Here is a 21337-nt window from a genome sequence, read left to right as displayed (position 1 = left end):
GAACCAGCAAAGTATGAGAAGGCTAATAAAAAAAAAAAAGACTGCCAAATAATCAATTTTTTTGGCTATAGTAGTCATAAAATTATTTGTAGTTTATATTTAGTGTCAGTATACAAAGTATTTATACTGCTGGCTTCAGAAGTAATAATATTACATTATATGTACACTCAGATATAATATACAAAGTGTATATATAATATACATACTACATATCTAATACACACTGTCCATACATATATTTGCATATGTATATATATATATATATAATGTAAAATTCTTTTTTATAATTCCATATTTAATTTCTTTGCTGTATCCATATGTAATTCTGGGGACTATAGGTTGACATTTTTTTTCTTTTTTCTCTTTCTATGCATATACATACAATCTACATCATATACATAAGTATATATATGCACAGATATACTAAATAATCTATAATTGTGTGAAACATGTCTCTATCATGAATGATGCTCAAGATGAAACCAAGGGAATACATTATATAAACCAACAATGTCAGAAAGGACTCCCTTGTGTGGACATTTTAATTTACAAGATCAATAGAATGAAAAGCCCCATTACCTAAAGGAAATTGCATTCTTGCTTCGTTTGTTTTGGTTTATAATATGTGTTTATCAATTACTTCTGCTAATATTAGATACTTTCCAGATATAATATATGAAGAACTTTAAGCTATAATATGTTCACCCTTTAAGCCTAACTAGGAGTTCCTATATTTAAAAATAAAAGTACTTAAGAGATATGATTTCTCAGTTCAGTTATTCATTGTTCTAGATTTTATTTTTATTTTTACATTCTTTGGGCATTCTTGGTTTTAGGGACCCGTTGGGGGGCATACATAAACAAGTGTTTCAGACTTTATCCCCCCCCCCCCCGATGGCAATTGGTTAAGTGACTTGCCCAGGGTCACACACCTAGGAAATGTTAAGTGTCTGAGATCAGATTTGAACTCAGGTCCTCCTGAATTCAGAGCTGATGCTCTATCTACTGTACCACCTAACTGCCCCTATACAAGTGTTTTAAATTCTGAAGGTTCTTCCTGTTTTTTTTAAAAAAGGACCCAAATATAACTAATTTCAGGAGTGGAGACTCTTGATTACTGAATTTAGATATAATAATAGAAAACTTCACATTTATTTTACAGTAGATTTTTGAAACAAGAGCTATTTGAATTTGCCATGACAACATAAAGTAATTAAGGTATCCTTGGATTAAATGGGGAGGGGGATTGGTATTCTCACTTCTCGGTAAAGATAAAATGGAAATTTAACAAATTATCTTCTACAATTCTTTAAGCGAAGCCTCAATGAGATTTAAACAATAATCATTACTATTCTTTGAAATATTGGTCTCTTGACATCTACACATACTCTAGATATAAATCCTATAAATCCTTAAGAGCACTATAGTTCCTCTTCCTTTGAACTTTTACCAGATGAAATCCTACTCACTCTTCAAATACTATCTTCTTCACATAACCTTTCTCAATCCTACCAGCTAGAAAGAATCCCTCACATTTGTGATCTCATAACATTTTTTATCTCTCATACTTTCACATGACATACAATTCCTTTGCAAATATGTCTTTTCCCCCCTTCAGTAAGCAGTGAGGGTCTTTACTTGACAATGTATGCCATTGATTGCTCAGAACTTTTCACATAATATGGACAGAAGGACTAGAATTGTGATTTTATAGATATGTTGAATTCTTATGTAAAAAATCTCCCTAGACTGATTCAAGTCAGCATCTTCTTGGTACTCTATAGTGTTAAACAGTTGCCTAAAGTAAAAAATAGTTATGGGACTTGTCCATGGTCCCATTGCCAGTGTGCATCAGAAATGGATCTTTAACCCAGTTCTCCCTGGCTTCAAGGCTGGATCTTTGCCCATGATGTTTGGGCCTCATTCATTCACATGAAGCAATGGCAAACTCCAAGCTTTCTGAGGTAAAATGATGAAATGAAGCCATGATCTTGACTATTTCACGACCCAGAGATCTGCCCTCTGGTTCCTCTTGTCTATAATTGTCTATAATAGTGAGGGAAGAGAAATTAAAAAAAAAAACTTAGGTAATTCTCAAATAGGGATTTTTCTAATGTCTTATGGGGAGATGAGTTTGAAAGCAACAAGTGATGGCATTCTGGCTTTTATGAAGACTCTTACTAGTTTTACTAATAATTTCCCAAGTTCTTCCATAAATGTAATTTCTCTCCTTCAAGGATTGCAATGAGGAATGTTCCCTGTCAAAAGGGAAAACAGGAAAAAAGTACTGTGGAAAGGGCTGCTTGCTTTGAAAAAAGAGATGGGATTACTTACCTTCAATGATTCTGTCTGTGAGCCTAGTCCCTTGGTGCAAAGCTCCATGACTGAGTAGGAACAAAAAGTGTCTCGGACTTTATACTGACTCACAGCAAGAAGCCATAGGGCAGGATTGGTCTCCAGCTCTGAGGGAGGGATCAGAATAGACTGGTGTCCTGAATAAACACTATAAAAACAAAAGACTTCTGGTCAGAAGAAGATCAATTCTCTATAGATAGTTTCTTTTAATTAAAAATAAGTATTATTTTTTAATTATTTAAATTTTGAATTCTAAACTCTTTCCCTTCCTTCCTCTAGTTCATCCCCTACTCATTGCAAAGACAAACAAGATGATAATCCATTTTTACATGTCAAGTGATGCAAGCATGTTTTCATATTAGCAAGAAAAATGAAATGAAAATCTATAGACAATTTAAAGTCAAACTATATCATTATCTAAAATCTAAAGTTCAGTTTCAGTTCTATGATCAACTTTGTGTAACCGTGAAGAAATCATTTAACCTTTATGTCTTGATTTCCCCATTTGCAAAGTGCAAAGAACAGGATCTGTCCCACATGCCTCACAGACAATCATATAAGATGATGTTTCTGAAACCTCTTTGAAGATTTACAGGCCAGATCTTGTCAAAATGCATCTTTATTTAAAACAGCTTACTTAAACTAATATGCTATTTGGCTTTTCATCTTCTGAACCTGCTGTATTATCTCTGTAAACCAGAGTCTTACAGAAGCAGGAAGGATGCTATTTTGATAAAGTTCTCACATTTGGTGGTATCTATGATACTTGAAAAAAAATGATCTTAAAAATTGGGAAGATGGAAAACTGTCAATTATTCTAAGCCTATTTTTGAAGGGTTGATTTTACCCTCTTTTCCAAACAATAGCAAAAACACTAGCTAAGAAGGATCAAGGAATGAGATATAGATTTTCACTTCAGTACACACATTTTGAGAAATGAAAGAAAATATTCAGACACTGATTGTGTTTAAGAAATCAGGACTATATTTGGCACAAATGAGGGATTCACATTTGCCCAATTTTCATGGTTTCTTGAATGTCATATTCAAATATCTACAACTTCTTTTTATTTATGAAGAAATCATCCAAAGTCAACCATCTTCTTCTAATTGCCACATGCAAGAAGGTACTCTCTTTCCTTTTCTAAGGGTTACATAAAAAGAAGTTTTCTTCTGTAAAGAATTTCAGAGGTAAGGCAGGCCTGCAGGGTTCATGGCATCATCAAATGTCACTGTGCAAAAGCCAATTTTACCCCAATATAGTCAATATAGGCTTTCCAGATTTTAGAATCTCATCCAAGAGGGGAAAAAACAAGCCTTAATTCATAAAAGGTCTGTTAAAGGAATCTAACTGACAAAAATTCGTTTATTCTATGTGCTTTCAGATTGAGATCTAGACTCCAATTTACTAATACTATCACTTGTAAGGCTACTAATGATCTAGCCAAAGTGTCACATAACTAATAATTACAGAGGCTGGAAATCAAACTGTCATTTGAGCCGAATGGAATGCTCTTTGCACTATATTCTGTTTTATGGATTTTATTATAATCTGTGAATTGGTTAGTCAAATATATGTTTAAGTCACGTATACATGTTTTATATGTATATATTATTCTCCCTTCTAGACACCAAAATAATAAAATGTCATTTTTGTCCTTGTGTTCAATGTCCTTGCATTAAGCATCTTGCTCAGTATTTTAGACCTATAATAGATGAGGGGACTAGACCTGTGATTTCATTGATCAAATTGACCTCCCTTCATTTACTTTTAAGATGAGCAAGAAAACTCAAATATTGCTCTGGTATATTTCAACTTTAAAACAACAACAATTGCCATAAGATTTTTTTTTCCAAATGGAAAATAACATACTGAATTAGAAACTTGTTGATAATTTGGGGAAACTGACAGGGAAGGACCTAGAAGGAGAGAGGAGGATCCTGAGATAAATACTTCAGGTAACTATTAATGTGGATGTAAGAGATCTTTTGCAACTCCTAAGTAAGCAAAGGGTTTTTTCCTGACTTATACTTTTTTAAAAATGAGAATACCTGCACATTAAATGGCTTTTACAACTCTTTTTTTTCACCCTAAATTATTTTCTCCCAGTCCCTAAAGTACTAGTCCTGCTGATGGAGGAAATCTTATGCTCAGAGAGAAAGTTTGCAGGCAATACATAGCTTTAGGCTCTCAACCTAAAGTGAATTAGGAATTGGAAAGCCTTTTCTTTGATTACATGTATGTGAAGGAGGTGACTTGAGTGTAGAATAGGGATCTAGGTATATTCTGAATTTTAAACTCAGCTCTAATGATGACTTTCTCTTTGGCCACAACTAAACTTACCTAGCCATGAGGGGTGTTAAGGATTAGTCACTGTTTATAAAGTACTTAGAAAACGAAAAATGCTAAGTATTGTTAATTGCATTTTAATTGAATACGTATCCATCATTAAACTTGCATGTGTTTTTGTGAAATACTCCTTTTTGTCACACATGCTTGGCTGGCAAGGATATTTGTTTGGAAATAAATGGCTTATTTCCTCCTCCCAAGTGAATGTGTAGTGATTTTACAGCACATAATTTGTTGCATCATGGCATCTCAGTAGACAACCAGATGACAATGTCAAAAATAAAACTGAGACTTCACAATGGGACTAGAAACACACACCTCATCTCAAGCCCTGCCCACACTGTTGTCTTCTCTCTGATCTGAAGAACACGACTTAATCCTGATTGCAATCCATGCATGGAACAGTAAAACACCAGACTAAGAATCAGAAGAAAGGGTTTTCTGTGTGACTCTGAGCAAGTCACAAACATTTTCTTCACCTCAGTTTCTGATCTGCTCTACTGAACAATGTTATTGTCAGTCACTAAGAATTTATTCAGAACTCACTATATGTCAAGTGCTTGTTAGGACACTCATATAAAGTAATAGATGTGAAAATGCTTTTAGAAGTTCTAACTTAAAAATCAAAAGGACTTAGATGAAATGGAGTAAAATTCTAACATATGCCAGTTTAGAGAAAGTGGTTATCTAGCTTTCAATGAAAACAAACTCTGAAGATGAGCACTGCACCCTAAGTGTGCTGCCTGTCAACAGTAACCAGATTACTGGAACTCAAATCTCAAATCTCTTTTGAGCTTTTGCTGTTACTAACACTTCTGAAAAATTTCAGAGAAAGGTAGGTAGGAGTCCCTGACCTAAAATTCTACAGGGAGAATTGGCTCAGGAAGAATGAGAGAAGCTCAAGAATGAAATTCTCATTAAACAAAAATGATTATAATAAGGGAGAACAGAAGAGACAAATGCTCAGTAAATTCACTGACAAAGACATGGAGATGAGAGAATCGAAAGTATATAACTGAGTGTGTATGTGTGCATTTGGGAGGGGGGAGAATTACAAAGGACTGATGGTCCTGTAAGAATACTAAGAAACAGAAATTCTAAAGCTTAGAATGAGCCAGAATTATGATGAATGATAATGACATCAAGAGGGTCAAAAGGCTGCCCAAACAAAGCAGATGACCATGAGTAAGAGTGAACAAGATAATAGCAAAAAAAGAAGACAGAACTATTCAAGTCTTTATTTTGCATTTTATGGAGAATGCGCTTCACATTTGGAAGAATAAAACAAAAATGGCTGATAGGAAATTGAAACTGAAAATAAGTGATTGTTTAATTGCTAAATTTGATGGCCTTTTTCTCAATCTTTATTTATTTATTGACCTGTGCAGCTTTTGATACTGTTATTAACTGAGACAGTTTTTTTTTCCCCCTCTGTTGGTAGGGATGACACTGCTTTCTCCTGGTTCACCACCTGGCTGACTGAATTTTTGGTCTCATTTACTGGATCTCTTGTCTTTTGCTAGAAATATTTCTCCATCTTGAACCTTCTCTTTTCTTCTGTCTTTAGAAACTCTCCCCTGGAGATCATCCATTCTAATGGGTTCATGTATTGTCTCTCCATAAATGACTTCCAAATCTAGATAGCCATCATGAATATATTAATATTTTCTAGTTACATATTGATAAATACTTGGGAGATATTTCTTCTTGTGGGATGTTCCTTGGCATCTCAAATTGAATGATCAGAATGGAAAGAATTATTTCTCTTTTTACAACCTTCCTTTCTCCTTTAAATGTCATTTGTGGACTTGGCTACTCTCCTAGCACCCAGGTTACCTTGGAGTTGTCCCTGACTCTTCCTTTTTTCCTTAACCTTCATATATAATCAATTATCATGCTTCATAGCATAGCATCTGTCCCCTTTTCTTTACTCATACATTAACAACCTGGCTCAGGCATTAATCACCTATCTCTTTCATTTCTATATCAGTCTACAAATTGGCCTTATTGTTTCCAGTCTCTCCCCTTTTTAATTCAGTTGCCAAAATAATCTTCCCAAGGCACAGAACTTATCATTTCACTTCCCAGATTTCCCCTGGCTTCCTATTGCCTGTAGTATAAAATATAAACTCCTTAGACTTGGATAAAAGACCTTCAGTCTAGCTTTTATCTCCCTTCTTATCTTTATTTTCTACTATTTCTCTTTAAAAACTACATTCCAGCCAGATGCTAGAGGATACTAGTTGCTACATGAATGTGATACTTCATGCTTCTTATATATTCAGTCCCTATATTTTGGAATATCAGTCTTCTCATCTCTGCCTCTCACAATCCCTATCTTCTCTTAAGACCAAGTGCAGGTACTACTTTTTCTATGAAATCTTCCTTGATCTCATTCCATGTTAGCATTCTCTCCATGCTTAATTTTCCATATGATAGAGGTAGAGCATAGTGAACCTGGGTCCACTTTATGGATCATAAATTCCTGAGTTCAAATATAGCCTCAGACAGTTACTAGCTGTGTGATCCTAGATAAATCATTTAACCTACTAAGTTCAGGATCCTCAACTGTAAAATGGGGATAATAATAACACCAACTTCTCAAAACTGTTTTAAATATCAAATGAGATAATATTTGTAAGTATGTGGCACTAGAAGGTAGTTAATAAGTGGATGTTTCTTTCTTCTTCCCTCCTTCCTTCAACATTTACTCTTATATATGTTGTTCTCTCTCTCTCCTCCCCTCCCCTCTTTCCCCCCACTCCCCATTCCCCAATAGCATGTAAATTCTTTTTTAGTAGGTTGATATTATAACATTTGTTAAAATAATGCTATGGGTTAATAGAAACAGCAAAGAACAAAAGAATAAAAATAGTATGTGGATTCTTTTAAAGGGCAGTAGCTCATATATGGGGAAGGGGGGAGAATAAGTATTGATTGATATAGCACCTACTATATGCCAGTGCTAAGTGTTTTAAAATATATTATTAGTACCTATACCATTTGATCCTCACAACAATCTTGATATTATTATCACCATTTTACAGTTAAGAAAACTAAGGCAGACGGATTAAGTGATTTGCCCAGAGTCACACAACTAACTAGCTTTTAGGGCCAGATCTGGAATTTCTGATTTTAAACCCACTGCTCTGTTTTCTGCACCAACTAATATTTTTATTAGAGAAACTTACTGATATGTCCCTCCTAATTTTGTTTTATTTTAAAATAATTTTTATGATGAATTTGATAAAAGAATAGAAGACAAGTTTATCAAATATAGTGATGATGGAAAGGAATGATGGATGACTAATTACTAAATGAATCAAATTCCAAAAAAGAATCTCAATAGGATATGACAGACCAAATTTAATAAGATTAAATTTAGTAGGAATAAATATAAGGCTCTATACTTAGATTCAAAACATTAATTGCACAAGTACAGAATAGGCAAGCTAGGGCTAGGAAGCAGTTTGTGTTTAAAAAACCTGAGAGGCTTAGTGGACCATGGGTACAATAAGAGTCAAGAATATAACATAATAGCCCTCAAAGCTAAGGTTAATAGGCTGCATTAAGAGAAGTAAAATGTTCAGAAAGAGGGAAGTGAAAATTCTGCTGCCTTCTAGCCTAAGTCAGGCCAGTGTATAGTTCTGAGAGTTATGTTTTTTAAGTGACTCTTCAGAGGAAAGTGATTAGAAGTGCAATGGCAAGAACCTAGGAGTGTTTAGTCTAGAGACAGAAAGATTCCTTGGGGTATGTTACTGTGGAGGGGCAATGGAGAATATTAGTAGTTTCAAAATATTTCTGTTTAAAATTTAAGTTTTTAAGTTGAAGGACCATTTATAAAGAAAGAACTAGAATTATTTTGCTTGAATTCATAGGGTAGAACTACAATTGAGAGATATAGACAGATCTATGATCTATAAGCAGAAAATCTTCCTAACTGAGTTTTGTAAAAGTGAAATAGGACAAAATGAGAGGTATTGATCTCTCCATCATTTGAGATCTTCCAATATAGGATTTCTATTCAGATCCTATTTAGAATAAATATTCTCTGATGTTTCTTTGAATATAGTGAAATTTTCAGACTGAATTTTTTAGTAGTAACTCTGTTCAAAGGCAGATTGGATAGTCTTTAAAATCAGATCTTCCTCTTAAAATATAGAGCGACCTTATTTGCCAACTTGCCTATGATCCTCACTTTATAAAGATAACTTCTTTAAACTTCAGAAGTAATCATCTTTCACAGATGGTAGAATTCCAAAAGTGATTTTTAGAGTCTGAATCACTCATAGTTTTAGAAAGCAAAAATTCTCCCTATTTTAGATCATATACACAGGAGGGTTAATACTACTATGATGCTACCTCTACTTTGGAGGTCATACACACTGTATGTGGTTTGTTTTATTTTCTACTAACTTCTTTGTTTCCGTTTCTCCCCCCAAAATGTTTACATGCTGGCAGTGATTGCCACACTCATTTATTTTTCCCGTTTGTGAAAGCTATTGTTGGTCTTTTTTCTCCTCTGCCTGATTTGCTTTCCACAGTGTCACTGCCTTTTCAAAGAAGGGAGACAGGGAGCAGCTAGAGGAAGAAGTGGCTAGAGCACCAGCCCAGAAGTCAGGAGGATCTTAGTTCAAATCTGGTCTCAGGCACTTAACACTTCCTAGCTGTGTGACTCTGAGCAAATCACTTAACCCCAACTGCCTCAGCAAAAAAAAAAAAAAAAAGAGACAGGACAGACAGGATAATAGATTGTATTCTACCAGGATCACACCTATAATGTGAATTACTGAATTCAGATCCTTGTTTTGGTTTTGGGCAAGGATATTTAATAATGCTGTTAAAAGGAAAATTTGTAATGAATCCTCATAGATCTAACATGTACAAATGCATATCCCCTTTCTACAATGTTAGTAATCTGACATGCTGCAAATTGACAAAAATCAAGAAGGGGTGATTTCTGATTTCAGTAAGTTGCATGTAAGCTACCATGGATTTGCTCTAAAGGTAGCCACAATTTTCTGAATCTCACTTTGTGTACCATGTATAGAATTCAAGTAATGTGTTGGAATAGCTCCAGGACCAACCTAGAAATCTATATTTCATTGTGACTTTGAATAAGACCTTTTTAGAGTACTGTAAGCCGGTGTGTTAACTCAGACTAAAGCCCCAAGGCAGCATGATTAAGCAGGAACAAATTGGAATAATAGAAAATTTACTTCTGTTGAAAGGATAATAAGAGAACAATTTCTGGGCTGAAAATGGGATCATATACCAAGGTAATAGGGACAAGGTCTAACAAGCATATGCTTTATGTATCTCATAAATCATAATTATCCAGTGGGAGAAATTATACCTCTTATCATTTTTGAGCTACTTACAAGAATTAGAACATAATATTTTTACTAATACAAAATTTTGTCCAGTATCCATTTGTGAAAAAGGCTTAACCACGGACTTAATTGGATTGCCTTGCATGATTTTTGGAGCAATTCTATTTTAAACAGTCACCCTTTCACAATCAAAGATTGTTATGTTTTCAGAGTCGGGTGTCAAACATGCTTAATACTCCTCTGTGGAATTTCTTAAATGAAAGTTAAAGTTGATCATATTTCTTCCCAATATTTACACAGGACTTCCAGAATTTTCTTTTTTAGCTCTATTTCCTTGGTTCTTTTTCAGTGCTATTGAAGTCAGTTCAAATTCACAAGCATTTATTAAGTAACTGCTTTATACAAGGCACTATGGTACAACATGAGTAACTAACATTAGGAAAAACTAAATGAAGTTGATTGAGCACAAAATGTCCCACTTTGAGTATGACGTCATTGGTGATTCGGGCCAGTTCCAATGAGCTTGTGATGAAAAGAGCCATCTGCACCCAGAGAGAGGACCAAGTATATATCACAACATAGTATTTTCACTTTCATTGTTGTCATCTGTTTGCATTTTGTTTTTTTCTTTTTTTTCCTTTTTGATCTGATTTTTTATTGTGCATCATGATAATTGTGGAAATATGTATAAAAGAATTGTACATATTTAACATATATTTGATTATTTGCCATCTAGGGAAGGGGATGGGGAAAAGGAGGCAGAAAAAATTGGGAACACAAGGTGTTTGCAAGGGTGAATGTCAAAAACTGTCTATGTATGTATTTTAAAAATAATAAAAAGATTTATAAAAAAGAGAATGATTTCATCTATTTGATGGCTGATTTATTCTTTTGATAAAAGTTCTTACCTGTTTCCCCCCCACTCCATGAAATACAGGAATTTTCAGAATTTTCAGAAATATTGGGGAAAGGGGGGAATGGAGATTGGCTCTTGAGAAGTTTAATTTTCTAGACTGTAAACTTGTTGAAAGCCAGAACTGTATCTTATCTAAACTATCTTCTGATATGTTTTGCATATAACAGGTGCTTAATAAATATTCTTTGAATAAATTAATGATATTCAAGAACACTTAAGAAATCTCTTTATGTAGATGTGCATACATACATATGTAAGAGAGAAAATGTGTATGTGTGTGTGTGTTACTAATGACTAGTGACGAAGGTAGAAATATTTATTCTAGGAAACCAAAAATTAGTCCTTGTAACAGAATGTAATAAGCAGAAAGCGTGAGTCATAAATTTGCTAATTATTCTTTCCTTGTTGTGTATATTAGTCACTGTTGGGTCTTTGGCAAAATAAATATCTTGCCAAAACATAGCAAGAGTACACTGACAAAAAAATCCTTATATGCTCCTGAACAATTTGTTGCTTTAGAAATGTCAGGTCTAGATGTTCCAGAACCTATGCACTGAAGAACAGGGTTGTTCATATCTCAGTCTCTACTCTTTTATAACTTCTTTAAAGTTCCTTTTCTTCAGAGAATTTTAGAGAACAGAAGGAGCTATAACTTTTGTACCTTTCTTTTTACCAGTCCTAAGGTCACAATTTTTGAGCAAAATATGTTGTATTCTAGGAGGCACCACAATATAGTCAAAACTGAAGCATAAGATTTAGAACCAAAAGCACTCAATTTGAATCCTGGTTTTACTATTTACTACTACTTATCTGAGTTTATGAACAAATAACCTCTTCATCTGAGGCTTAGCTCCATTTATAAAATAAAGGAGTGGGACTCAAAAGGGGGGAAGAATAGGAGGAATTGGACAAAATTAAAAGCTACCATATATGCCAAATATAAAAATTAATTTCAGAGGTATTTTTGTTTACCATAATGACTGAAATCAAGAAAAACACAAAAATAGTCCTGGAAATTTGGCATTGCTTCATTTGCTGATTTCAGAAAACTTCAGGCATAAAAGTTTGCTGGGGAGACAAATTGCTCCACAGCTGTTCTGTGGGTTTGAGATTTATTAATGCTTAGCCCAATGAAGACATAAATGCCCTATAAAACCAGAACTGCTGTTCTTATTTTCTCATCAAGAAGGTCTACATAGAGCTAAGCCAAACTGGTCAATGTCTGAAAACCTAAATGTTTTAAGCTACATCCTCTGAAATCATTTATTATTCATAGCACTAATATACCCTGGCATACAGCAAAATCTTTAAAATATTGCAATTACTCTGGGTTGCTTGTTTTTTCAAATTGTAATTGTTCTAACTGGAATACCTATGGTTGGTGCCAGAAGAGAAGTGTTTTAGTCACTTCTAAAGTGATAAGAGTGCTTTTGCATATAAGTGCTTAATAAATGTTCACTGAGTAAATTAAGGAATGATATTTAAAAACACTTAAGAAAACACTTAAGAAAAATGTGTTTTTCCTTAAAAATCAGAGGAATCTTACCTGCAGAGGCACCAGAGGACAAACCCAAGCCCACAGTAAGGGTCCAAACAGATAGCCACTTCTCTAGAGGGGTAAAGTTCACACTGCAGCTTAATAGAACGGCAAAAGGCACTAGTGGCCGCATGGGACATCTATAAGACAAAAAAGCAATCAACTAAAATCATTGCCTAATAAAAATAGGCCTTTCAGCACCTGGGATAGCGATTCTAACAGCTAATTTGAAGTTGTGCTGGAGTTAGTGGGAGAGACCTACTATTAGACCCACTGAAAACATCTGGAAATTCATCCCTGTTTGATGGGTTAGTAAGCCAGTACTCTGCCACTTGCATCATGTAACTGGCATCTACATGCAGATATGCCCAGTTACACAAGGAAGTATCATTTGGGAATAAGAGAGGTATTCTTCACTATTGTTTTATTCTTACTTAGGAGATTGTGACAAAGTGGAAAAACCCCTTGATTTGTTTTCCCCCATTATTTATTTTTCTTTTTTATTATGTATTAGATAGAAAGGGGATATGGATATAACAGTGATTGTTTCTTTTCACTCCTCCCCCCCAAAAAAAATATCAAAAAACTTCTATTCATCAAGGTCAGGGTGGAATGGGAAAAAATGTATAGAAATGTGTTTTGCTACCACTTTTCACACTCAACAAATCAATTCACCTGTCTCAGCCTCCGTTTCTTCTTCTGTTAAGATGATAGTATTAATAGCTACTCTGCCTATTTTACAGGGTTGCTATGAGATAATGGGATTGAAAATAGTCAATTGTTAAATCCTGATATATTTAGTACTGCTATAATATGCAAAGATGTGAAGATGAAAGATCTGAACAAACTTTTGACCAATTTTATACAGCAGGAATCAGAGTAAAGGGTAGCTATTTGGTCTTAGTATTAAAAAAGCATGATTTCTTAAGAAGTATAGGTTCTCCTATTTGTTGATAAACAATCAACTAGTTTCCTTTTCATCTAAGACCTTCCCATTCTTCCAGAATAATGGAACCATGTTGATGGTTGTGCTTTCCTGAAGTTTCTTAGAAGTTTTTAGTGAGGTAGCTAGATGGCAAAGTGGATGGAATATTGGTTCTAAAGTCAGGAAGATCTGAGTTCAATCCCAATCTCAGAAACTTAACACTTCCTAACTGTGGGACCATGGGCAAGTCACTTAACCCCAAATGCCTCACAAAAAATTGTGGTACAAAATAGAAAAAGCAATCACAAACCCGATTTTTAAGCTTCCAAATATGAGTGACCTACAAAGTCATATTAAATGTGATAAATGTGATGTTTTTCTCTACTCTCCTTAATAAAAAAATTAAAATAAAACAAGGGATTAGACTAGATGGAGTCCAATATCTCCTTCTAAGCTCTGGATCAAGGACCTTATGATCCCTGTTTCCAACATTACCAGTAATGATGCACCTGGGCATCCATCCTCAGCCAAATCCAAAATTACACTCTTGCCACTAGACCCTCAATCAGTATATGATATGTTCCGTGCATAGCAGACAAACACTGTAATTTACAACCAAAACAATTAATTTTCTTGGAAGAAGCCATCTATCCAGCCAAGCCAGCTGGAAGGAAATACAATAGAGAAAGGGACAATATTAGGCCTGGAATTGACTGAATTTAAAGCAGGTGCCTGATGTTAAATGGAAAGCAGAATTTTATTCAATTCATTAAGAATTTTTTAAATTTCTACATGGTTGAAGGTATTATGGGAAGTGCTGGAAATATATAGTTAAAAATATCACAACCTCTGTCCTCAAGGAGCTTGTAATCTAGTAAGATAAAATAAATTGAACATAATATAGGGTGTTCCAAGTCTTAGTATAGTTTTACACTATTAAAGCTTAAGTAATTGAATGAACAACATGTGATAAAAACATAGGAAAGGTCAAATGTAGAAATGAGAGATTTGGAAAGGGAGAGATCACTTTAAGTTAAGAAGAAGAAGAGAATTTGAACAGACAAACTTGTAAAGTAAGTCTTCCAAACACAGAAGATTGCAAGTAAAAAGGTTCTCTGATAGAAGTAGGAAAGACACAATATGATTAGAGAACAACTCATAAGCCAAATTGGCTATTAGTACAAACTGTGAAAATAAAGTGAAATAAAGTTGTACATATAGGTAAAAGTCAAGTTGTGCTACTGCTTGAAAACCAGGCTAACAATGCTGTGAATGATAGAATAGCATGATAAAAGCCTAAAGACAGGGAAATAAATTATGAGATTATTATAATAGTTCTATGAGGAGGTGATCAGGAACTGAATTAGAGTGAGGTACTGGAATTGGAAAAGTAAGGAAGGGTAAAAGACTAAGAAATAAAATCAATGATATATGTCAACTTGATGAAGGAGAAGATAAAATCAATGGGAATTCCAAAGTTTTGAGCTTTTGGAACAAGTAGGATAGTAGTACTGAGAAAGGGGAAGCTGGATGACAGAGTAGATAGAGTGCTGAGCCAGAGTGTGGAAGACTTGAGTTCAAATACAGTTTCAGACACATATTACTTGTATGACCTTAAGTCCTCCCTTTGCCTCAGTTTCCTCATCTGTAAAATGAGCTAGAGAAGGAAATGGCAGTATTTTTGCCAAGAAAACTCCAAATGAGGTCAAAAAAAGTTGTATATGATTGAAATTAATAACAACATCAACAGGACAGAAAGTGAAGTGTTTTGGGGGAAATGAATTTTTATTCCCAGGCCAGTCCTTTTCAGTTGAATTGATAATTAATCATGTTTAGTCTATCTTAATCTATTCTTATTGTGATTGATTTTTTTTCCCTTTTGATTCTTGCCCAATGTCCTTACTTGCTGAAATAATTTTGAAGTTCTGATAGTGCCAGCCACAATAAATTGTCATATGTTAATTCCATTTGGCACATGTTAAATTCCAAGTTTGATTACTGTGTTTTTGTTTTTTTATTTATTGCAACAGATAACAGATCAAACTAACAGCTGGAAATGTGAGCCTAGAACTTGGGAGAGAAGAAACAGTTGGAAAAGGTCTTTCCATTGCACTATATTGCCTTCTAATCAAGCACTTACTTTGTGCAAAATACGTGGCTGGATACTAGGAGAGATATGAAAACAATTCACTAAATTATCGATAATAAAAGTAATAGCATTTATATAGTACTTTAAAGTTTGCAAAGTGCTTCAGAAATATTACTTACAATGCTGGGAAATAGGTAACATTATTATCCTGATATTGGAATTGAGAAAACTGAGGTAGAGAGAGGTTATGATGTATTCAAGGTCCCACAGTTAATAAGAATCTAAAGTAGAATTTGAACTGAAGTCTCCCTGTTTTCAAGTGTAGTGTTCTATCTGCCTGTACCATACACTTGTCTTTTCTTCTACTTACTACCCTTTTTAAGGTTTTAACAGATTCTTCTGCATATATGATCCTATGTGAAACATTATGCTCCAAAACAAAAGAAAGAGCTTTATAGGTCTGAAAGAGCCATGCAAGTTGTGTTGAATGTAAAATTTACCTTTACTCCAGCTAGCATTCCAGTTGTAGATACACTAAAGTCAAGATAAGCCAGTGTATCTGGGTTAGAAGGTTTGTAGATTTGGGCAGGCCGCTTCTTTGGCAAATCATCTGGAGATCAAAACAGAAGCTTTAGAATGTCTCGCTTCAATTTTAGAATATTCAAAGAAAAGAAGCAGAGTATTTTACCTTCAAAAGCGATCTAAACAGTCCATTGTAAATGCCAATTGATGAATTTGATTACCTGTATCCAGTATGGGGGGCCACGTTCTGACATCCACCGCTGCTGCTGCCTCTCTGGATCTTAACAATTTGCATATTAGTTGTGTTGTCATTAAACAAGCAGAACGACTCACCTAAGGGGCAGGAAAATGACAAGGCAATTAGTAACATGCAAGTCAAAGGAGAGAAAGTCAAATCTGAACCAATAAAAGGATGAATAAGTAAAAATCAAATTAAATAGAATAATTAATATCAGCTATTAATTTACTTATTTACTTTAAAGTCTGATAATAATAGTGTCTATTTCACAGACTTGTCCTATTATTATTATCATCCTCATTTTAGATGAGGAAACTGAGACCCAATGTTGTAATAACTGAACTTCCTAGCTGCCTTTAATAACAAATATTTAATAATATTTTTATGTGCAAGGTACAGTATTACCTAAATCAGTTTTCTTCAACTTTTTTTTTACTTGTGACCCTCTTTCGCCCAAGAGAATTTTATGTGACCCCCTGTATATAAGATAGGTAAACAAGTCAAACATTTATTGCTGCTAAATCATAATTTTATGTTCCCCACAGCTTATGAAACCCCATATGAGTTCATGGACCACATTTTAAGAAACTGGGATTTAAATATGAGGATTTCTGTGGTGAAAAAGTCTAACACCTTTGCATTTATCAGCCAATCAACAAGCAATTATCAAGTGCTTACTATATGTGCCAAAACAGAAGATAAAAAAAATCCCTGCCTTTAAGGAGTTCATCTGCTAATGAGAAATACTTGTATAAGTATGTGCAAGATACAGAGAGAGAATGGTAAATTATATTGGAATAATATATAGTTATGGTGTGTGAATTTATATACGGGTGTACATTCTGTGTAATGATAGGCTTTAGAACTAAAAGGCACTTTGGAAATAAGCTACTCTAACCCTTTCCTTTTAGAGATAAAGAAACAGGAATAAATTTTTAAAATTGTGCAAGGCCACATAAGTAGTAAGTAACAGTCCTGGGATTGAAAACCAGACTCTTTGACCTCCAAGGCAGTGATTTTTCCACTCTTAGTGATGTCTCATTGCCTAATATGAACAAACCAAAGCTCTTACTAATGAATATGGGTTAAGGAGAGCAATTTCTTCTTCCCAGAGAAGACCTAATCTAAATATGTTAGGATAAAGCATGATGGAAAACTCATCATGTGAATTTCTCACTCTATCAATGTCAGATCTAATAGTAGAATATGGGATTATCTCCATCCTTGGAATATCATGTTGTTTAGTTATTTTTCAGGTATGTCTGATTCTTTGTGATTTCATTTGGGATTTTCTTGATCTTTCTTACAATGGAATGGTTGCCATTTCTTTTTCCAGCTAATTTTACAGATGAGGAAACCAAGGCAAACAAGTAAGTATCTGAGGCCATATTGGAAAGATGAGCTTTCCTGTTTCCAGGTCTGGCACTTTATCCTAGTTGCACCTGAGATGTCATCTCTACCTCTTATTTATAATCCATCATTTTCTTTTAAAGCATAGCTCTGGTGAAACTCCTCCAAGATTCCTTTCTTAATGACCCAAAGTGTTAATACTCTTTTTCTCACCCTTAAAATCATTTTGTATAGCTTTGTATGTGTTTTTACATTACATCCTCTTGGTAATATATTTCAGGGCAGAGTCTGTCACTTTCTATTCTTAGTATCCACAGGCTTGGTAAAATGTTTGATTTATAGTGGAGTTTAATAAATATTTGTTGAGTTGAACAGAACTTTACCTGACAACTCAAACTCTTAAAAAAGGACATATGAATGAACTGCTCCCTATGGGGAAAGAAGAGGCTATTATTATTTTTATTATCTCTATATTATTCTTATTCTAAATGTCATCTCCACCTGTCAGGCAATAACTATTCCTTCAATTCTCAAAAAAGCTCTTTAAATTTGAGATAGTATTCTTTGCCCAATACATAAAGTTGCTTATTATGTTTCCTTAAGAAAGATCTGATCATCTTACTCAACCAATTCTAGTGGATTCCTATTGCATTTAGAATTGACTCAAAACCCAACACAACCTGGTTCTACCTATCTTTCCAACTTCATTTGGACATTATTTTTTCCCCTGTACTCTGGGAGATAGTTAAATTGATGTGTTTTTTGTTCATCATTCACTCTATGCCTTTGTGGTGGCCATCCCTCATTTACTAAATGTACTGCATCCTCACTCCCAACTCAATGAACAGTTCTCCTCTTTAGACATATCTCTAATACAATCTTCTACACAAAATCATTCCTAATCTTTTTCTATAATGTTAGTGTCCTTCCAATTAAACTTCCTTGTTCCATACATTTATCACATATGCTATGCTCACTACATTTTCACATGTATTTGTTCTCCCCTCCTCCCCTTTAGAATCTAAGACCTTTTCATATTGTAATGATTGTTTCATTCTTTGTAAATGTGTACCCCGTATTTTGCACAAGGTGTAAGACATAGTTGAGGCTTCATAAATATTTGTTGATTGATTAAATCCTGTTGGCTTCTCTTCCAGAAGATAATACACCAAAATGACTCATATTCAATCAGGACACACTGCAGAAATATTTATCCACAGCTAACAAAAGGAAAACAATGTTTTTGACATATCAGAGAAAACTTCTTTAAGAAATATTGTCTCATTTCACTGTGGCTCAAACAGAAAGCCCAGGTGAGCCCTCAGTGTCACTTGACAATTCTTGTACTGTAACCAACTTATAGTCTCATTTCCTAGAGTGATTACTCCAGATTTTTCTCTCTATTTTCAAGCCCCCAAGAGCATCTCCACAAAGATAACTTGCCTTCCTATTTCAATGAAATATGAGTTTTGTTAAATCTGTCCCTATAAACTTAGTATTATTATCAATAGTCTACTTCTTCCCTCTGGTCAAAGAAGTGGTATCCCTAGACTTCTCTAAGGTTACTTTCGGTCCCCATGTCTGTTCTATGATATCTTTTTCATAATATTGTTTCCAACAACCATATACCCCACTCTGTCATGTACTTAATCTCTCCTCTGATACACAGCCAGAAGGTACATCTAACACAGTGGATGGATGGCAACATCACATTTGAAAAGGCCCTTGACAGATGAAGTTATATCTAATAAGATGAAATCCAGTAAGGATAAATTTAAAGTCTTACCTCTACCTAACAAAAATTAGCTTCACAAAAAAGACAGGAGTAGATGGAAGCATGAATAGAGAGTAGTTGTGCTGAAAAAGATCTGGTGATTTTAGTAGACTGCAAGTTCCAATATGACAGTAGTATAAGTGGCAACTTAAAAAAACTAATGAGATCTTGGGCTTCATTAAGAGAAGTATAGTTCCAGAAACAAAGATGCAAAAGTTCCACTGTACTCTGTCCCTGTTAGACCTTATACAGAGGGTTGGATTGAGGGCTGGGTATCACTGTTAAAGGACACTGATAATTTGGAGAATATCCAAGGGACAGCAACCAGGCTGGTGAAGGTCTAACTCTGTGAAGGAGATTATACTTACTCTGGATCCAGAAGACACATCTCGAAAATTTTGGTTTGATACTAAGATAAATCTTCCTAACAATCAGAGAACTCCCAAAGTGGATTGAGCTGCCTAGAAAAATAACAAGTCTCCCTCCTAAGACATCTCTGAGCAAAAAATTGGATGACCATTAATCAAGCATGCAACCTTTCATGAACAGTTTAGGTTAAAAGTGACCCTCAAGGCCTGTTCCAAATCTCGACTTCTATAAATTCTTTGTATCCTCTGTATCTATCCACAAACAATTCTCACTAATGTGAAAAGAAGTCTTCTTTGTTCTTCTGCCTTCAGAACTGACATTTCCTTACCTTTTCTGTTCCTGCCACACCTTGAAACTTGTTTTCCACATCAATACTCTGAAACAGCTCACTCACTGGTCACCAATAGCTGGCAATTCCAATGGCCTTTATAAATCATTATCCTCCTAATTTGGCATTTAGACCCTCTCACAATCTGTTTCCAATATGTCCCTTCAGATTTACTTCACATCACTCCTCCTCATACATAATACATTCCAGCCAAACTAACTTCTTTGTACATGATATTCTGATTCCTATGCATACACTATTCTCACATCTCACTTCTACCTCTTGGAATCATTAGTGCCTTTTAAGGTACAGCTCAGATGTAAATGACCACATGAGGCCTTCTTTGATTCCTCCTAATTATTAGTGCCCCCATAATTATTTTGCATTGATTTTTCTTTATATATCTATATCTCTGGTAGAATGTAAATTCAGACCCTGAAGGAGAAGAGGAAGGTTGCATAGTCCAGGTAAGTAAAAACATACCATTTCAAAAGAATCTAATGGAAACTGCTCATGATGTTGAACTCAATAGCCTTGGATTCCCTCCTCCAAGATGAAACCCCTAGTGCTTCTTCTAGACTGAGCTGTACAACCATCCTTCAGAGAAGATCAGTGTGAAAAGGGTCTATCTTTTTTACTACTAACAAGTGCAACTGATAGCCAACTAAACCCAAAAAAGGCACCCTCCCTCCACCTCCCAGACCTGCTTCTGTGGGAGCTGCAGCTATAGTTACTGAAGACCCAGAAAAGTCAGTTCTTACCTTCAAAGTATCTGCCATTTCCAAATGGTCTAGCATCAGAAATTGGCAAGATTTTATCAATGGAAATGATGCATTACAAGATGTCTTGCCATTGCAGGTGAAACCTTTATAATACACACATACATATATAAACAATATATGTATGTGTGAGTAAGTGTGTGTGTGTGTATAAAAGGCAAATATATATATATGTATATATATATATATATATATATATATATATATATGAAGGTTAACATTAGAATTTATATTAGAGTGTGAGCTCCTTAAGAACAGAGACTGTCTTAATATTTTTCCATTGGTTTCCCAGTACATAGTACAATTTGCACATAACAATTACATAATAAATGATTTTTATTTATTCAAGATCTTATTCTTATCTTATTCAAGGACCTTGAAAGTTGGAACTGTTTTGTTTTAGTCTTTGTATCTCTATCTAGAACACACAGGCATTTGTCCCAAAACAAAACAAAACAAAACAAATGATTTGA

The 21337-nt window shown here is 34.5% G+C and overlaps 1 protein-coding gene across 7 annotated transcripts in view; it reads right to left on the bottom strand.

Moving 5' to 3' along the window:
- The window catches only part of DIP2C (disco interacting protein 2 homolog C), a 593021-nt gene that overhangs the window by 69310 nt on the left and 502374 nt on the right, over positions 1-21337 (bottom strand). For all 7 annotated transcript variants that reach the window (XM_052001629.1, XM_052001630.1, XM_052001631.1 and 4 more), the window contains 4 exons: positions 16248-16359; positions 16005-16114; positions 12500-12630; positions 2335-2503 (listed from right to left, as the gene is read on the bottom strand). In XM_052001629.1, coding sequence (XP_051857589.1) covers positions 2335-2503; positions 12500-12630; positions 16005-16114; positions 16248-16359 — 522 coding nt within the window. The remainder of the gene's footprint in view (positions 1-2334; positions 2504-12499; positions 12631-16004; positions 16115-16247; positions 16360-21337) is intronic.

This window comes from Antechinus flavipes, chromosome 5 (genome assembly GCF_016432865.1).
Source record: "Antechinus flavipes isolate AdamAnt ecotype Samford, QLD, Australia chromosome 5, AdamAnt_v2, whole genome shotgun sequence".
In the NCBI taxonomy this organism is placed as follows: domain Eukaryota; kingdom Metazoa; phylum Chordata; class Mammalia; order Dasyuromorphia; family Dasyuridae; genus Antechinus; species Antechinus flavipes.
This window is presented reverse-complemented; position numbering and strand designations above follow the sequence as displayed.